The sequence below is a fragment of the Pelodiscus sinensis genome, chromosome 9 (genome assembly GCF_049634645.1).
Source record: "Pelodiscus sinensis isolate JC-2024 chromosome 9, ASM4963464v1, whole genome shotgun sequence".
NCBI lineage: Eukaryota > Metazoa > Chordata > Testudines > Trionychidae > Pelodiscus > Pelodiscus sinensis.
The window spans coordinates 46,664,469-46,676,655 of NC_134719.1; the positions used below are offsets into that span (position 1 = coordinate 46,664,469).

The window sequence follows — 12,187 nt, forward strand, 5'->3', positions numbered from 1 at the left end:
AAAAAATGAAGTGATGGGTAAAAACATCATCTCTGCTTGGATCAACCCAAAATCATATAAACAATATGGGTGATATTATCCTTTAAGATATGGAAGAGCTTTTGGTTGCCTGGAACCTTTGTATTAAATATGGTTGTCTTTTTTTTTTTTTTTCTGAAACTTGAATTCTTAAACTTAATTTATATTTGTTGTTGTTTTCTTTTAAGGTGAAAAAGCACATCAGTGTGAGGAGTGTGGAAAGTGTTTTGGCCGCAGAGACCATCTAACTGTCCATTACAAAAGTGTTCATCTAGGCGAGAAAGTGTGGCAAAAGTAGGGTGTTTTTTAAGTTAAATGTGTAAATATTTCCATAGTGTAAATGAAGTTGGACACTTTCTTAAATTGCTATGATAACATATGAAGTGTTAGGGTTGTTTTTCTCTGTAATTCCATTATGCCAAGGTCTCTAGGTGTCCCTAAAGCCAGTGCTAAGACCTGTGTTTTGAAATGGCCACATGGAAATCATAGCCATCTTGGCAATCCAAACAAGACCTTTTTCATACCATAGGCTGAATAACTTTGCGCTTCAAAAGCGGTCCAGTTCAGTTCTTCTGTCAATCTGTAATGTGTTGGTAGCCTGTTGTTTCCTACAATTTAATCTAATTACCATCTACAGACTGGGCAAATGACTGAATGATGTGGAATCCATTTAATAGTCTCTGATCTCTCCCAAAGTCCTTATACTTGACAATGGAAAACCAGAACTAGATTTCAAGAGAAAGGCATTGTTTTCAATATTTGTTCATATTTTGAGTAATGGTCTAGAAATCTTAACTTACAGAAGTGCATAAAAGCAATTAAAATGTTTAGCTTTTATTTTTTTCAGTTCTTAAAGAACTGAAAGTTGCTTCAGTCAACACATTTCATTGTCACTTCTTTCATCTTGGGAGGAAAGGAACGTCGTAAACTAGTCTTATGGCTTGTTTGGCAGCATAACTTGCTGCCAAACTGAAGAACGATTTTTGGATGTTGGTCCAGGGTGCTGGAACAATTTTTTTTTTTTTTTTTTTTTGTGCAAGCTGAACTTCTCTTAACCAGGGCTCGCTGGTCCAGCAACATCCCTGGTCCAGAAGGACCACGGATGTTCAGGACCAGAGAGTCCTGCGGAGGGCTCATGGCTGGGAGCCCTGCAATGGAGGTGGAGCCCAGTCACAGGGCTACTCTGTGGCAACGAAACCAACAGCCCAGCAGCAGCAGGGCTGCTACCCGGGGGCAAAATTACTGCTCCATGGCAAAAGCATCTAGGGAGGCAGTGGGGGTTATCTGGCAGTGGGGTCGGGAGCCGGCAGCGGGGCCGCCCTGCAACACAGCCAGTGCCTGGCAGCCCCATTACCATCCAGTGGTGTAGTTGCACGACAGGACCGGGAGGCAGCGGGACTAGTGGTGGAGCCAGGAATCCTGGAATGGGGCTGCCCAGTGGCACAGCAAATAGCTTGGCAGCCCCACTACCGGTTAGCAGAGCTGCCTGGTAAAACCAGGAGGTATCAGGGCTGCCAGTAAGGCTGAACCCCAGGCAGGGCTGCTACCTGGCAGTACAGCTTCCCAACAAGGGAGATGCCTGGCAGTGGGGCTGTACATGTACCTGGGGGACTGCCACAGTAGGGCCAGGAGGTCTGTGTGCAGAGACACTGGGAACAGGGGTTGGCTGGGAGGCTGACAGGCAGGCCATGGCTGGGAGCACCGGTGGTGGGGGAAGATGTAGGGGACAGAAATGACCTTCCCTGATCTGGCAAAGTCCCTGAACCAGGACCAGTCATGTCCCGCGAGTGCTGGACCAGGGATGTCCAACCTGCAGCGAGGGTGATGAGAGCTGTTGAACCCAACTGGAGACACTGTATATAATAGAGAACACTTCGGCTGTGTCTACACTGGCACCCTTTTCCGTAAAAGGGATGCTAATGAGACACTTCGGAATTGCAAATTCCGCGGGGCATTTAACTATCCCCCGTGGCATTTCCATGAACATGGCTGCTGCTTTTTTCTGGCTCTGGGTTTTGCCGGAGAAAAGCGCCAGTCTAGACGGGATCTTGCAGAAAATAAGCCCTTTTCCAGAAGATCCCTTATTCCTACTTGAAAAGGGCTTATTTTCCGCAAGATCCCGTCTAGACTGGCGCTTTTCTCCGGCAAAACCCTGAGCCGGAAAAAAGCGGCAGCCATGTTCATGCAAATGCCGCGGGGGATATTTAAATCCCCTGCGGAATTTGCAATTCCGAAGTGTCTCATTAGCATCCCTTTTACGGAAAAAGGTTCCAGTGTAGACACAGCCTTCAAGTCGGGGGGCGCTGCAACACCCCGTGCAACCTTAGTTCCAGCACCTATGTTTTGGAGAAGATTGCTCCGATCAGGACATATTTGGGTTTCAGTTATTCCCTCACACCCACACAAAGTACTAGACTATTCAGTTTGCAGTGAACAAAATGAAATAAACTAGATGGCCCTCTTGTTTTCTCCAGAGATGTTTTTTTTCTCTCTCTCTCTATATCTATATATATATCTATATATATCTATATATATATCTATATATATATATATATATATTAAAACTTTTCCTGCGGGATGACAGTGACATCATCCTGTAACTCTGCTTCCTCCCTCCCCCAAGCTTGAGCCCGACCTCGCTGTTTCCCCTTGCCATTTGGAGTTGCTATTTTAAACCAAGCCTCTACTCCCCTTTCTCAACCCCCACCCCAGAGGGTTTTCAGTGCCAAGAAACATGGCACAGTAGCCAGCAGACTCCACAGTCGGCAGGTGGGGAGGGGGAGAGGAGGTGGCAGAAAGGGTATGGTGCTCAGGACAGCAGCTCAAGGACAGGGGCTAGGAGCAGGGCTCCCAGCTGGTCTTATGTGCCAGCAGAGGGCTCTTGGCACAGCGGGTGAGGGAGAAGAGACCCAGGCTGCCATAGCATGGACGAGAGGGAGTAGGGGTCTGGGCTGGCTCCAGGGGAGAGGGAGAAGGGGCATGGGTTGGCATGGGGGGTGGAGAGAGAAAAGGAGCCTGGGTTGGTGCCGGTGGTGGGGAGAGGGAAGAAGAGGCTTGGGCTGGTGCAGCCGCAGCCCAGCTCTCAGGGTTACCTACCCCCGTGAGAAGGGAGTTAGCAAGTGAAGTGAGTGGGGGGCACAGCTCTCTAGTATATTGTAATATAAATGAGAAGGGAGACACAAAGAAATAATTTGACTCTTGTGCAGTTTGTGGAATCTTTAAAGGCTATGTACATATTTGAGACTGTAGAAAACCTGATCTTCTAAACCAGTTTACTTCTTTACAGATATAAAACAACATTTCATCAGTGTGATGTCTGCAAGAAAGTTGTTAAAGGGAAATCAAGTTTGGAAATGCATTTTAGGACACATTCAGGTAAAACTACAGGTTGCCCGGCCCATGGCTCAGCTGGACAGGGTGGGGATTCAGGAGCTGGCAGTGTCTCAGCTGGGGGGGGGGGGGGGGGGGAAGGAAGCTTAGTGCAGGACTGGGAAGGGGGTTGGATCGGCAGCAGAGGGCCAGAAATGACCTCCCCTGGTCTGGCAAAATTCTCATCTGGGACCAGTCAGGTCTGGAGGGTGCCGGATGAGGGAGGTCCTACCTTATTATTCTGTTACTGCCAAATTGGAGTAAAGCCAGATAACATTATCATAAGACTGATAGACTTCTAACTTTTCAGGCTTTATGACCCTTTAGGGCACAGGTGGGGAACCTTTTTTGGATCGGGGCCACTGACCCCGAGACAAGTAGACTTTGTGTGCTCCAGCCCCACGGTGGGATGTTGGGGGTGGGAGTGCCAACACAGGCTCCCCAATGCTGGCAGGGGGGAAGGTCCCAAGCCTCAGGAGCTGGATCCAGACAAGCTGGGGGCTGCAGATTTCCCACTCCTGCTTAATGCAGAAGTAGCAAGATAGGATAAATTGAGTTCTGTATTGATTGTTGTATGTCATGCCTTGTTGAGTGTGAATACTGCTATGTGAATGTACTAATTGGTTCCTTCTTGACTTCCCTAAGCAAAGGAGCTCCTGGTTTAGCATATGTTCTAGTGACACTGTGTATTCTTACCGATTTTACTTCTGCCTTCCATACAGGCTGGAGATTTAGGGAATGCTTAATTTCAGTTTGTAAATCAGGTTGCAACATAGATACCCAGCAGAGTCTTAAAACACTCAGCTTTGTATTTTCCGCAAGAAAGTAATTGTTCACTAAAAAGATCCAAAACAAATGACAAATTTAGCTTCTTTAACAATAGTACAACAACTTGAATGTTATTTCCCTGTTAGGTTTTTGGGATTGTGAGTGGTTAACTGGTTGACCAGTAACCCTCACCTTTACTGGGTGATGCGTATAGTTTACGGTTAACTGGCAGATCCAGCCTGTCCCGAGAAGCCCCCGCTGTGCTTCTGGCGAGACCAAAGGGTGGGGAAGGGTGCAGGCCTGACTCGAATTAACTGGTATCCACACAAGGCTGGGAGCCGGTAGCCTGCTTTTCTCCCCTGAGCTGGAGCCCCCATTTACATTTAACCAGTTAACTAATTAAACAGGATTTTATATCCCTATTGGGAACCATGTTTTTATATAAAATATCCCCCCACATCCAATCATATCACTTCTACATAGTAATACTTGACTTTATATTTTAATCTATAAATGCTGACTCTTTTTCCTCTACAGGTGAGAAACCATATGAATGTCAAATTTGTAGTCAGTCCTTCAGAATTAAGAAGACATTAACAAAACACATGGTTATTCATTCAGAGGCTCGACCTTTTAACTGCCAGCATTGCAATGCAACATTTAAACGAAAAGACAAATTGAAATACCATATTGACCATGTGCATGGAACAAAGGCTGCAGAAGAAATAGTAACCACATCTGAGGAAAAAGTAATCTCCTTACCGGTACAATATAGCTCTGATGACAAACTTTTCCAAACTGATTCTAAACCATATATGGAGCAGCCTGAAGTTTATGAAACAGAAGCGAAGCCTATGCTACAGAATGTACCAACAGAAGTATGTGTGCCGGTAACACTGGTGCCAGTTCAAATGCGAGAACCTCAAGCTGATCTAATACAACATACCACTACTCTCTCACCCCAGTCTCATGGCATTCTTCCCCCACAGGCTCAGCAGCCAGATTATCAACGAGCAACAGATCTGGCATTTCTGGAAAAATATACTCTCACTCCCCAGCCTGCAAATATAGTTCATCCTGTCAGACCTGAGCAACTGTTGGATCCTAGAGACCAGTCTTACCTTGGAACTTTATTAGGGCTTGATACTGCTCCAGCTGTTACCAATATATCAAATAACGAACATTCATGATCAGGTTGTAACATTCCACCTAATTTACTAAGCCATTGGTCACCAGAAAGTCAATATGGCTATTGAGTTTTTTAGTTTATTTGGACTTCTAGTCTTCTGAACAATTTTGTGTAGTGCAAGGAAAAAAATTGATTTGTTTACATATATGACCATTAAGACTATTTTATGTATATTTATAGTGTTTCCTGTGGTTTTAAAGACTTTTAAATCATATAAAAGGTCTTTTGAAAATAGGTTCTCGAATATCATTTAAGAATACTAGCTGCAGCAAACATTAATCCCTTACCTGGCCATTAATGAAAATAACTGTTCACTTTCCAAATAAATGTTTCTGTGGGTAATGGAAAGCATACTAGAAGACTTAAGGTTATGGCCAATTCATTAAAGTCATGATTGGAAAGGAACATGAAATTAAACCTCTTAATACCTCACCTTAAATTAAAATTTAATGTAATCCTAGGCAAACTTAGTAAAAAAAAATGTAATCATAATTCATATCTGTTTAGTGGAATTTGATTATAAACGATATTCGTGGTCTCTTAACCTTGGTTGTCTTCTAGAACATTTCCAACATTTGGGCCTTTAAAAGGTTGAGAAATTTCACCCTCAGGCAGTAATTAAAGATAGGAATAGTTCAATTGTTAAGGAGCACGGAGTCAAACCAAGCTGAAGCCCTTACAAATATACTGATTTCCACATTACTGCTGTGTAAAGTAATTGGGGGGAAAAAAACCTTTTCAGAAAATTAATGTATTTAAATTTATTAAGAGATTAATGAAATTGGCAATTATCAGTCTTCATTTGGCTTCTGGGAAGAATGTGAAAGGAAGTAATTTGCTTTTTCATGTTATGTGATATACATAATATATGTGACAAATAATTAAGAAGAAGAAAGGAGATTAGAACATGTAAGGGGTCTAACTATTCTTTTAGTGTTTCCTTACTGTTTTCTTAATGTAGAACCATATCTCATCCACTATCTAGAAATTTTAAATTAAATCCTGCAAATTCTCTTCTAAGTAGACGTGTGCAAATCTATGGATCATTTTTGCGTATTATGGATTGGATGCACATACAAACTTTGTATTTATATAAGGCTCTACTTCTAACCTCATTCTCAAAACAATACTTTCATTTTTGTAGACTCAGTCTTACGCCAAAGGAAATACACAAGTATGATTCTATTATATCTTAATTATGTCTCATTAGGAATTCTTTTTTAAATTAAACTTTCCCTGCATTCCTTAAAAATCTGGATCTCTCACTTATATTACTGTAAGTTATGTTTATCCAATTTCTAAATCGTGAAACTGGAAGTTCATTTGCTATGGTCAGTTACTGTTAAACGTTTTCATTTGGTAGGAGCATAAGTAATCTCTGAAAAAAATCATACTGTTACTACAAATTCTTAATGAACCTATCCTGTAAAATGGTAATTAACTTCGCATGAGGAATTTGAATGCTTTGCAGGACTGGGGCTAGAGCTGGGTGTCTGGTAATGTTGAAAAGCTTTTCAACTTGAGTCTCACCTAAGTGCACCAAAGATTTTCTATTTGCAGTTGCATTATAGTAGGATGCATAGAATTTAATGTATTATTTAAATAAGGACTTGTCCAAAGAAGCACAATAGAAGTCCTAGACATACAGATCTTTAAAATTCAGTACCTATAATAGAACTAAGAGTATGTTTAACTGTTTTGTGTTATATGTACAAAGCAAGATTAGAGATAAATACTTGGAGAATGTTCATACTGAGATGCTGTGCATATACGTCAAGTAAAAAGATGAGTACTAATTAATATACAAAAATATTCAAGCTATTGAATGCCACCTTCTAAAAAGACACTCTCAAGCACTGTACTCCCTGCTTGTCCTCTGAAAAAAATAAAGTTACGACCACCATGTTTACACCTCAATGGACAAAAATATAGTTGAATTTCAAATTTTCAAGTTGACAAGCACTGGATTATTTTACTCCTTTGAACATTGATATTGTGTATGCAACACAAGTCAATGTGCTTTCCAACGTTTATGTTCATATCTTTAAAGACTAGCTAACTGATAAACTAACATCAGTGCTGTGAGCACAGTTCTGAGACTGATAGTCTAACTGCATCATTTACTGACTCTTTGTCTGCAATGAGGAGAGGATTGCAATTAAATAGGTATACAAATATTTGTAGTTACGTTTTTTGTTTTTTTTAATTCGATCAGTCTGTAACACACTTAACATTATTTAAATGTTGAGATTGAATTTGGGGCATATATTACTTAGTGCTCTTTTAAGTCTGTTAGGATTGTGCCTATTTATACATGTACTGTTCACTTTAGTTGATTAATAATTAAATAAAACAAAGTCAATATTTTCAAAAGTGCCTAGTGACTTTGGGTGCTCAACTTGAGACACTTTAGAAGTGTTTAAGTTGAGTACCCCAAATCATTAATTCTCTTTAAAATGTTGGCCTAATAGTTCTTTAGTGCAGTTTTACAATTAGCCAGTTTGCCTCTTCACCATGTAGTCAGGCTCAATTATTTCCAGTGAAGGAAAAATAGTTCAGGCAGGAAAACTTACATAAAAGTGCTAGATTAAAATAGTTTGTTTTATATATGCTGGGTTTTGATTCTTATGGTGTATGGGTATAGTGAATTTGCATATGAGTTAAGTAAATCTCCATGGACTAGTACTTCATTGTGTAAGGAGGAATGGATGATCTTCAACCTGACAGAATAAAACGTCCGGGCCCCGAGAGAAGTATGAACCATCTTGACTGCATAGACCAGAACTCCTTTGGTCATGGTACTTTCGTATCAATAAACACATCTTTGTACCTATTTAACAAGAACATGTTCAGTAAGCATTGAAAGAGTTTTCAAAATTAAGGCTGTTTTAATTTGGTAGCATAGACTCAGCTCACCACTTAGAGCTGAAAGAGGAAGTGGATGTCTTTAAAAATGTCACTTTCTGATCGGTGCCAAAGGTTTTAAAGTTGTTTTTGTGGGTGGGGAAAAATTTTTTTTGGAGGAAAATTTGTGCTCTAAGTCTTTCTGTAAAATTTTCTTTATCTTACACGCTTGGCTGTAATTCTGTATAAATCACTGCATTTATATCTGTTTGAATATTGCATATCTTTCAAAAATTAACTTCCCTCATATTTACTTTGTCACTGGTTATTCCAGCATATCAAACCTTTCAATGGGTTTTATATATATATTTTTAATTTTTAAGAAATCCTTCCTGATCATTGCTACTTTTTCTACAATACTATCAATTTCCCTGGCTGTCCTCATTCTGAACAGCAGCAGCAATAGTGTACACAACAATATAATCCCTTTAAACATAAAATAATTACCCTACTTTTAAATTTGCATAATTTTTAGAGACTAATCATGTCACACATACCCTTCAGAAATAAAGGTCTTAAAATGTAAAGAAAAGACACTGTAGTCATCATTCCTGGTGAGAAACATGTTGAGAACTAGATTTTCCAGGCAGGTCATTTGTTCCAGTATCCAAATCATAATGTTCCAGAGCAAGTCAACAGTCTCTTTAGAATGTGTTTGTTGGAGTTTAAAATTCATTATTTTTTCCCCTTTTAAAAATGGAACTTGCTTGTAAAGCAGACGTGAACTGTGAGAATCTAGTTGCTGGAGAAGGGAAAGGCAGGTACTTTGATAAAAACCATAACTATCCTTTCTATTTCATAACTTTTCTGATGCATTATAGGAGACTGTTTTCAAACTGACGTTCCCCATAACAAACCATGTTTTAAAACGTTAAACTTTTTTATATCAAAAGCAAAATAAAAATATAATGGCAATACTTTGCCACTGTTGTATGAAATACTGCGTTTTGAGTGTGAGCTGTATAGGTTGATATTTTAGGTGGAAGTCTTTTTAAGTACAACTTGCCATTTTTTAGTGAAATCTCTGCTCTAAAACATTGTGATTGTAGTCTGTATAATTGTCTGTGTAATTCTGTTCAATATTAAATATCTAAAATTCCTTTGTGATATTGCTTTCATTTCAACATTTCTTGCGGAGTGATTGTTGCTCTAGATTTGTACTGACTTTAACACCATGAAAATGCACTAATTCTGCATGGTTTTTAAAATTAAAAACAATGGAAGATAAACTTTTTTTAATTGTCAGATTTGTGACTGTCTCATGATCTTATTTTATTTTGTAAATTTAATTTACGAGACCCCTTAGTTTGATCTTGTCTCTGAATGTGATAAGTCTTTTAAAAAAAAAATCTTAAGACTTACCAAAACAATTTATAAATTGATGAAGTTGACAATTGCAAAAAATATATTCTCTACCTAGTAAAAACTAGTATGTTCTGATGATATATTTTTCAGAATTGATAAGTATTCAATAGTTCCTAAGACAAGTGGATGGATATGTTGAATACTTAGTATTTGACAAACAGTTTTGACTAGGAATTACTGAGTGCTTTTGGAGTGCACTTGGTTTAGATGTCTTAAGGGGAGCAGAGCTCATCTGATAATCTGGCTTCAAGTATAGGTTCCAAATATTTCTGCGTATCTAGTCTGTATTCTATAAACAAACTACATAGTAGCTCTGTTCTCATCTCTCTCCCTTCTCTCCCCCGCCCCCATTAGCCTATTGTATAAGCCTAGCAGATATTAATCAATTTCTTTTGAAAGTTGAAATCAACAAAAACCTACCAGAGATATATAGAGCATTCTTAAAACTAAAATACCCACTCGAAGAACTTGAACCCCTTCCAGACAGACCCAAAGGAGAAAACAGAATTTCACTTGTCATCACCTACAGTCAACAACTTAAACCCCTCCAACACATTATCAAAAATCTACAACCTATCCTGGAAAATGACCCCTCACTCTCAGAGGCCTTGGGGGAGAGGCCAATTCTCTCTTACAGACAATCCCCTAACCTGAAACAACTTATTTCTGGTAACCATGCAACACAGCTACATCATAAGTATCCAGGAAATCACCCTTGCAATCAGCCCCGGTGCCAACTCTGCCCACACATCAACACAAGTGTTTTCATCACTGGACCCAATCATATCAGCCACCAAATCAGAGGCTCATTTAACTACACATCCAGTAATGTGATCTATGCCAGTAATGCCCCACTGCAATGTATGCTGGCCAAACTGGACAGTCTCTATGGGGAAGAATTAATAGACACAAATCAGATATCCAAAAAGGCAACACAAAAATGTGTTGGAGAACACTTTAATCTTCCTGGACTCTCTTTAATGGATCTCCAGGTCGCTGTTTTGTTTCAGACCAATTCCACAAGCCAAATACACAGAAAAGGATTGGACCTTAACCTCATTCATAAGTTTAATTTTTATGCTAATGGCTTGAAGTGGGATATTGGATGGCTGAACATTATCAACCAACCAACCAATTAAGGTGCTTGATACTTGTATAGCATCTGGTGTTGATCATCTTTCTTTCCAGGTGCAAACTAATGGTTCTTATCAGCCTCCTGTAATTTTTAGTCTGTGAGATGCTGCTAGATTAATTGTTTTTCTTGTTACAGACAAACTTGGCTACCCCTTTGAACACCTGGCTCATGGGCTGCATTTGCCCCACTGCTTTGTTTCCTCTAGTCCATGTTGCAGGCCAGAAGCCTTGAGCCTTGACCCCTCTGCATGGCTCGAGCCTCAAGTGCTGTTTCTCCAGCATGACCCTATGGCCCCTAGGCAGAATGACATTCAGGCAAGTTCAATATGCTGCTACCACTCCCAGCACCGTCCCTGCAGCACCCATTGGGTGGAAATAGGTCCTGTGAGTGTCACGTTTAACCAGTCAACCGATTAAATGTCAGGGCAGCATGCCCCTGCCTCAGACAAAACTGCTTTAGCCATCTGCATGGAGCAGCCCTGGTCTGTGGCACGCCGCTTGAGCGAGGCCCATCATGGACAGGGGCTGCGGTGGGCCCTGCAGAGCTGGAGCAGCTCCTTGCTTGTGTGTCCCCTCTACTAACCCGCCACAGTTAGGAAAGCCCTTTTCAGCAAAGTCAGCCACTAAGCATACTTGCCACACAGCCTTGCAGCAATACTGCTCCAACAGTAGACTTTACTCCAAACTGGCTCGCAACTGAGCAGTAGCCATTTGGAGTGGCCATCTTTCCCCAAAGCTTCTCTACTGAGAGAGCAGCTCTCATTCGGGTGTCCTTGTTCAGGGGCCAGTTCATTACAAAGGTCCAGGAAGGTTGCTTTATGCATCCTAAAGTTCTGGAGCTGCTGCTCTTCACCCCATACTTGCATGACAACCCTCAGAGTTGGTTTCCCTAACCCAAAAGCAATGAACCACTGAGTATATTGGATCTGCTATAGCTCAGTGATAGATCAATTCATCATCCTCTGAATCTGAGGAGTAATTGTCATTCGCTAGCAGGTTCATAATTAGGTATGCTGCAACACCATAAGGGCCAGAAGGCTGGAATCCATGTTTTCTTGCTGCAGTTACTCAAGTTGGTGCAAAAACCATGTCTGGGAAGAAAAGAGATGGCTGACAGGATGTTTTTCACATTCCCAACATGCCCAGCACTACGTTGCCCTTTCCTCGGGTTGAGTGAGTGAAGGTGATGCCAAGGCACTGAGATGCATACCCACAATACTTTAGTCTTCCTGTTGATGAGGGAGCTGCAGACCTGGCCTGAGTTGTCAACAATGGGTACCACAGAAAATCTGGTTTGGTGAGTTTTCAGTTTTGGTGACTTTTGCCTGTTGATAGTAGGGATGTTAGCTGTAGTTCCCACTAAGGTGTGCGCCTGCATGTCCACACACAAAGAATTCTTCCTCCACCCACCTCCTTTGGAGAGCTCCTCAGTAGAACTTA

General features: G+C 40.8%; 1 protein-coding gene across 2 annotated transcripts in view; it reads left to right on the forward strand.

Moving 5' to 3' along the window:
• The window catches only part of ZBTB41 (zinc finger and BTB domain containing 41), a 30,348-nt gene extending 20,993 nt beyond the window's left edge, over positions 1-9,355 (forward strand). For both annotated transcript variants that reach the window (XM_006130666.4, XM_025188449.2), the window contains exons 9-11: positions 207-312; positions 3,305-3,393; positions 4,693-9,355. In XM_006130666.4, coding sequence (XP_006130728.2) covers positions 207-312; positions 3,305-3,393; positions 4,693-5,345 — 848 coding nt within the window. In that variant the 3' untranslated portion in view covers positions 5,346-9,355. The remainder of the gene's footprint in view (positions 1-206; positions 313-3,304; positions 3,394-4,692) is intronic.
• Positions 9,356-12,187: the final 2,832 nt, after the last annotated feature.